This window comes from Neltuma alba, unplaced genomic scaffold (assembly GCF_004799145.2).
Source record: "Neltuma alba isolate B1F8T4 unplaced genomic scaffold, ASM479914v2 tig00012014_pilon, whole genome shotgun sequence".
NCBI lineage: Eukaryota > Viridiplantae > Streptophyta > Magnoliopsida > Fabales > Fabaceae > Neltuma > Neltuma alba.
In genome coordinates, this window is record NW_021636585.1 from 812495 (window position 1) to 820548 (window position 8054).

The 8054-nt window shown below is 34.1% G+C and overlaps 1 protein-coding gene across 1 annotated transcript; it reads right to left on the reverse strand.

Moving 5' to 3' along the window:
• Positions 1-5800: 5800 nt before the first annotated feature.
• On the reverse strand, positions 5801-7369 carry LOC114721179 (probable disease resistance protein At1g61180). The gene has a single exon (XM_028906999.1). It carries the CDS (start codon positions 7367-7369, stop codon positions 5801-5803), a length of 1569 nt encoding a protein of 522 aa, XP_028762832.1.
• Between the last annotated feature and the right edge of the window lie 685 nt (positions 7370-8054).

An 8054-nucleotide genomic window follows, 5' to 3' on the forward strand; every position in this document is an offset into this window, starting at 1 on the left:
GGGATTATACGCAAGGAACTTCTGATATTGAATTCTACCAAATCGTAAGGAAATTTTTAGGGAAAATTTCACTGTAGGACCGCAGAAGACAATTAATTTTAAAGAGCCCCCAAAACTTTTTGAAACTTCACTGCAGGACAAGGGGGCAAACTGATATTAATTCCACAAAGAAAATGACGCTATTGCCCCTCATAATACTTATTGTAGGGTGACATGTAAATGAACTAATTTCAGTTGTAAATAAAGGTATGTATGTTGCAAATTGACTAGTCCCACTTGTAAATGGGTTCTCTCACACTTATTCACTCATAGGCACCTTTTTCAGGTGAATGAGGTGATATGTAAATGGACTAATTCTAATTGTAAATAAATGTATGTATGTTGCAAATTGACTAATTCCACTTACAAATGGACGCTCCTACACTTGTTCACTCACGGAGACCTTTTTCAGGTGAAGGAAGTGACATGTAAATGGACTAATTCCAGTTGTAAATAAATATATGTATGTTGCAAATTGTCTAGTCCCACTTGTAAATGGGCTGTCCCACACTTATTCACTCAGACACATTCTTCAGGTGAAGAAGGTAATGTGTAAATGGACTAATTTTAATTGTAAATATATCTATGCATGTTGTAAATTATCTAACCTCACTTGCAAATAGGTTCTCCCATACTTGTTCACATGAGGGGCAATAGGGTCATTTTCTTTGTGGAATTAATATCAGTTTGCCCTCTTGGTCCTGCAGTGAAATTTCAGAAAGTTTTGGGGGCTCTTTGAAATTAATTGTCTTCTGCAGTCCTACAGTGAAATTTTCCCAAATTTTTATGTCTCTTTTCTGCATGCATAATTCCCTATTTAAGAGTACTGCTTCATCTTATATTCTTTAGCTGATGTGGATTTCTTTCTTAAGTACCAGCACGGTAGTAAAATTATCTGTGGATGGGGATATTTCCAGGACGTGGCACTAGTTTGCCATTGATGAAGTCAATTATTCTTATATAGAAAGGAAACTGTCAAGTCAAAATTTGAAAGTCATCAAAGAAGAAGCCAAGTGGTCGGAGGCATTGACATGGAGTGAAGAAGAATAGGGAATAGCTGGCCTGGCCAGCCATCTATTTTTGATTCCCTGTTTTCTCCAATTGATAAACAGGCTAACACTATGAGTCAATTGAAGTTGGATGATGATGACAATCCAGGTAGATCTAACCTTGTTTAATTACTTTCCCTTTTTTCTTTTCAATAACCTTGTTTACTTCCTTGGATAGGGTGAATTATCAATTATCCACATGACAGTTTCTTTAATTCACTATGTGAAATGATATTGAAATAGGGGGGATAGTGGGTGAACCACTGCAGTCTTCCAGTGGATCAAATTCCTCCGTGAACAATTAGATCAACTGAAGGACTCAATCTGAGGTAGACGATGATGATGATATTTACTATCTTTCGGGTAATTCTATATCTATTTGTATATTTGATATATGTTGTTATTTCAATGTGAGATGACCTCTTTTCTTCCTCTAATCAGTGGAATTTATATCTATAGCATAACAGTTTCCCTTGAGTCCTTGGCCCCGTTAAAATCTACAGCTTCACAGCCTTCTAATTTGAGAATGCTAGTGGATCGAAAGCAAATTGCTAAAGAAGCAGCAAGTATATATGCATGATTATATTCCACATATCTTTGTTTATTTACAAGACTGTACAAAAATTTGTGTGTATTTGTAAGCTTGACTTTATTTCAACTAGTTATCTCTAAAATCACCTACAGGAGAAGTGACACTAACACACAAGCCTCCCGGGTGTCAGAGCTAGTTTTACATCACAGTGTAAAGTAGAGAGGCAAGTCGGCATCCAATTCAGATCTTGAGTCATTTTCTACTATGGAATGTTGTACTAAACCTTCAGCGCATGAAACATATGACTACAGTGCGAACACAACTTGAACTGGCTTTTTCTAGTCATCCAAGAATTTACAATTCCACATCTGACCAATCCAACGACTCTCTTCTTGAGCAGATTGTGTTGCCATGCACTAAAAGATTTGTTTGATATGATACACCCATATCATCTTCTATGTATTTTTAAATTCTCATTAGGTCACACTTGTTATATATGATACTTGCTCAAAAAATCAATATTTTGTAAATGTTGCAAAATTGTTTAACTACTCTCTTGGCTGACCTCTCCTTTTGTTTTCAATGAAAGTTGGATGTGGATTGAGGACCATATGAGCATGAAAAGTTATGCATTTCCTCATTCATTGAAATAGCAACGAAGTAGCACAGATTTGCCAAATGCTCATGGAAGAAGGAAAACGCGAGAAATCTGCAACGGGGTGAGAGCAATCTTTGTACCATCCAAAGCAGCTTGATGAAAGACTATTAACAACTATTCTAGTGCTGGCGGTGGCTACTGGAGTTCAGGTGGGCTACTATCACTGAAGCTCCGGTGGCCAATCGATGACCAATTGCCAGAGCTTAGGCGGGGGCATCTATTTTTTTGAAATTTTTTTCAAATCCAGTAATGTGAATAACCAGTTTTTTAATGCTATTAACAAGTTTAGCATAGCAGTTGACAACAAGTTTTTTGAAAAATTCAAAAAGTAGCATTTTTACAATTTTAATAATGCAATTAATAAGTTTTGTAATGCGATTAACAAGTTTGGTATAATAGTTAACAATAACTCTTTCAGGAAATTCAAAAAATAACATTTTTACAACTTTAGTAACGCGGTTAACAAGTCATAAATGATATTAACAATTCTTATAGTACCATTAACAGCTCTAATAACAAGTCATGTAATGATATTTACAACTTTTATAACGTCATGAGAGTTGTTAATACCATCATATGACTTATTAACTGAATTACTGAAGTTGTAAAAAAGCTACTTTTTAAATTTTTAAAAAAATCTATTGTTAAATGATGTACTAAATTTGTTAACAACATTACAGAACTTGTTAACTACGTTCTCAAGTTACAAAATTTTGTAAAAAAACATGTTATTAATTGTTATAGTGAACACATTAATAATATTAAAGAACTTGTTAATCACATTACCGGAATTGAAAAAAAATCTCCGAAAGAAAAATAGATGCAGGCCACTAAAACTCGAGTGATTGATCATTTGAGCTCCAATAACTGGCTACTCACCCAAAGTCCTATAGTTGCTAGCGACACCGGAGCTCCGGTGACTAGCTGACTAGTGAGAGTGTTTGGTTTTTAAAAAAAAGGAAAAATAAAGGGCAATATGATCATTTCAGCAAATTTACAAATCCCAATTTGATCATCTATACCTAAATTGAAATTTTCCTTATTTATATGACCATTTGGGGATTTCATTATTTAACTATCATTTTTCTGTCTTTCTCCCCATTATATATGCCTCCATCTCGATACTTTCTATTATTAGTATATTGAAAGTTTTATCATTATGTCTATGTTAGTTCTAGTTGCTTATTTGGTTAATGGAAGCTTGAAAATTTTCAAGACAAGTTCAATTTATTCAAAACAAAGGTTGAATCTAGTATAAATATATTATACGTCAAATATATTTTTTTAAATGAGGTTCTCGTTATTGCACATAATTTAAAAAATAAGCCGCATTATGTTTATGTTTCATGACAATGCAATTTGTTAAATTCTTTTAGGGTTAATTAATCTGCAAGTCCTTATAATTTCAACAAATTTTGAATCAGGTCCCTATAGTTTTTTTTTCTTTTTATTAGGTCCTTATACTTTTATCCTTTTTTTAATTAGGTCCTTGTATTTATTTTTCTTTTAATTAAGTCCTTATAATTTCACTAAATTTTTAATTAGGTCCATGTAGTTTTAATTTTTATTTCTTAATTAAATATAAGCTTAATCAAATAGATTAATACTGAAATATAAAATATTAATAATTAAATTAAATTAATAATTATGTAATAAAAAAGTAATAGAATTAATTAATTCAGGAAATTTTTTTAGAACAATTAATTTTTTTGCTGAAAAAAATAAAATCATTATAATAATTCAATATATTTAGAATATTATTGTTTATAAACTAATATTAAATAATATATACTATTTTATGTTTATATAATAGTACTATTAGAATTTATAAAATAAAGAATAAAAAATTCAGGGACTTAATTAAAAATAAGGTGAATTTATAAGGACTTCATAAAAAGAAAAATAAATACAAGGACCTAATTAAAAACAAGTGAAAGTATAAGAACCTGATAAAAAGAAAAAAAACTATAAGGACCTAATTCAAAATTCGTTGAAACTATAAGGATTTGCGGATTAATTATCCCATTCTTTTATAACGTGTGTATATATATGTATGTATGTATGTATATAAGGTTTGCATCAAATTGTGTGTATGTATATACTATTAAAAAAAAACTGACTCAATACTTTCATCTAAACATAAGGAGTCAAGGATAAAAAATTTTATGTAAAGGGTTTCAAACACACTCATGATTATGATTTTCAACTTCTGTTAACATTTTTAATAGTAGGAGATAATATTGTTATGATTTTAAATTTTTGGAGCAAATTTACTCCTAAAACAACTTTCAAATACCCAAAGCTCTTTAGCGAAAACTTGCGAGATAAAATTGCATCTTAATTAACCCTTTTAATAATTAAATTGATTCTGTGAGACTGCGCTGTAATTTTCTTTTTAAATGTATCCCCATATCTTTTTATTTCAATGATGGGCTGTCAGGATGCATATGTTTTTTCATATTTTTTATCCAAGGTGTGCATGCTGAAGTTCCTCGATGCATGCCGCTTGTTTCTCAAGAAACTTGAAATTCTTATTAACCGTCTCAAGCAAGCAAACAAATGCGGAGGATACAAGTGGAGCATGCCTTGTGGAAGAGTCTCTGAATCAAGTGAAGGATGGTATGCTTGGGGTTTGTAATTTATATTACCAAACAGAGAGAAACTCAAGTTGGAATAATTGTAGCTTCACCGTAGTGAAACAGACCTTGATCGTTGTCCTGTAAATTAAAATCTTTACTTGCTCTTCATTTGTGAAATGTTGAGTAATAACAAAACACCGGTTATTTCATATTCACTTTGAATTGTTGAGCTTTTTGCATATATTCCACGAACTTGTAATAGGCTGTGATAGCGTTAATACACGACGAATCTAAGATTTTTTAGAGGGTTCTCCTTTTAACATAAGAAAAGTGCTTCAGGTCTCGCACCAATTGAAGTTCAAAGACAAACTAAAACATATTAGCATAGAACTCGCGGATCGCCAGTGAAGTGCAATAAGCCTGATCAATGGATGCTGACAATTTTACCATTGTTTAGTTCAAATATGTAGCATATTAGCATAGAACCCGCAAATTAGAACATGGGGCATCCTGGAAATAAGTCTTAGTTCAAACCAAGTTCACCTTCCTAAGATACAAAAGGAAAAAGATAACCCAAAATAACTTCTAGTAAACATTAAAACAAATATCAAGGATGACAATACTTTCTGAGATTTTGCAGTGTAGTATCATTTGAAAGCATAACAAAACATACAAGTCTTACACCTTCTACAGATTATTATGAGCAACAGGGAGACATCTAAGTCAGCCATCACGCTTGAATAAACAAGTCTTGTACTTTTGACACCAACGTTGATGTCTTTGGCAACTCTCATAGATTTCCAACGTTCTTGTGACAAATTAGCTCAAAGGAGCCAACTTAAAAGAGCATCTCAGTGATTGCCAAGCCATCTTTTTTCTCAACATTGCAATGCTTTACATACTTGGAAAATTCTATATAGAGTCAAAAGATTCAATGATTTTTTCAAATGTTTTGAGTCTTCACATCCCACAAAAACTTGAAATGAAGTAATTGCTTCTCATCTCTCCATGATTCGATAGTCTTCCGGATTTTTTCGAGGGTTTCTGAGGAAGGAAATTTGCATCTGAAAGTTGTTAGGTTTTTTAAAGAAGCAAATTTTTGCATAACAATTTCAACCTCATTACAGCATTGCGGTAGGGATTTCACTTCGATGGTCAATTCTTCTAATTTCTGAACCACTGAAATTGGATGATCATTACTTGCATCTCCCCTTTGATTGAGGCTTCCAATGTATGAGATTCTTAGGCACCGCAAACTTTCCAAACATGGCACAAAATTCACTCTAGTATCTCGAATGTCAAAAACCTCAAGGTGTCTAAGTGGTTGGACCTGAGATGGAATTATCGTCAAGTCTAAACAACCATTTAGATAGAATGCCTTGAGCTTAGTTAATCCTGACAAAGATGGTAAACTCCTTATTTTGGTACCATACAAGTTTAACACAATAAGATTGCCCATGCTACCAAAATAGGCCGGTGGGATTTCAACCAACTTTAGATTCTTTTGTAGCAACAGTGTTTGAAGACTCCCACAATTTTGGTTTGTTGGTAGACCATCCCTTTTACTGCTAACCATGGAAATCCATCTGGCATGCTGCCATGATTTCGATCTAAGGGGCTCGTCATGTTCTTCATTATCAACATAAGTTCTACATTCTAAATCTGAAAACTTGGATGATATATACAAAGCAAGTTGCCTGTAGAGATCCTTCATTTTAATATACCTCATTTGTTCCCCTTCCTCCAAGAATGCGACATTTACAAGGTGCCTCAATATTACCTTAGTACCTCGGCTGCGCATGGCACTGTACTTGGTAGCTTCATCAACATCACCAAGAAAGCCCTGAACTATACAACACTCCACTAAGTAATTTGTGTATATCTTGCTATTTGCAGGATATAGTGAAGCATAAAGGAAGCATTTTTGTTTACTTTCGTCACCCAACAGTTGATAACAGATTTCCAAATTTGAGTATAACTCTTTTAAACCATCAACTCCAACTTCAGGCCAAGGTGTCCATTCACTGAAAGCGCTCTGCCAATCAGTGGGAGACTCTTGATATTTAAAAGACCTTGCAATAGGACTTATAAGGAGGGGAAGACACGAGCAGAACCTCGTGCATACTTGTCGAGCTGTTGGTATGTCTGGTAAAAGGTTGTCACCAACAATGTCTCGAAACATCTTCCATGCTTCATTAGTAGATAACCTTTCGAGCTGGACTTTCCTTTGAACACATTTTGACTTCAAAGCAAGAGGATAATGAGTCGTTATCACCACCTTACTATCTTTGATGTCTTTTGAAATGTCCAATTTTTCCCAAATCCCATCGGGTGTGCGCCTTACACCATCTAAAATCAGCAAATATCTTTTGCCTTCGAGCACTTCCAGTATTCTTCTAGCAATTTCAAATTCATAACCTTCTCTATCCACCTTTATTCGATCTGCAATTTTCTGCAAAATGTGAAGGTCTTTAGTTTGCTCATCAGCAGGCACTTTGATGAAAATCACCATATCAAACAACTTGTCAAAGGTGTGGTAAAAGTGGTTATTTAAGTTTTGCGTTAGTGTTGTTTTCCCCACCCCTTTTTGTCCATGAAGTGCCACGCATTTCACTCCATTATTATCATCTTGTAGCAGAGTTAGAATTTCTTAGAAGGCATTGTGAAGAGTCGGGTACTCCGCAATTGATGGAACACCAGTCTCCTTAATGACGCGCTCTGGCAGCTTAACTAGAATCTGTTCTGGACATTTTTCAAGAAGCTCGATTACCTCTTTGAGTGTCGTTTTGATCTTCTCTTTGAGACCCCTCTTTCTCCATAAACACAATTTCTTTCCCCTCACTTCTTCATATTTGTTATTCAAGGAAGTCACCTTTTCCTGAACTGTTGATACACGGTGCGTCCAAACCAGGTAAACACTGGATGTATCTTTATGTATATTGCTCGACACTTCATTGCCTTTGTCCGTTAGCAAAGCAAGTAACCACTCTAATCCATCGTTTAGCGCTCTATGCATGTCACCAAGCGAAGTGTCTTCTTCAAGTTTGGACTTTAATTGTTGAAGCACAAAATTCGCAAGAGGTGCCCCCACTGCAGTTGTAAATCCGGTAACTATGGCAGCTTCCAGAATCATTGAGGAAATTCAAAAACCTACCGGCAAACGGTTCAAGGAATGTTACCACTGAACAGAATACTAT

Coding starts and splice junctions, on each gene's coding strand:
- LOC114721179 (XM_028906999.1), bottom strand. CDS start 7,369: ATGGTGATTTTCATCAAAGTGCCTGCTGATGAGCAAACTAAAGACCTT.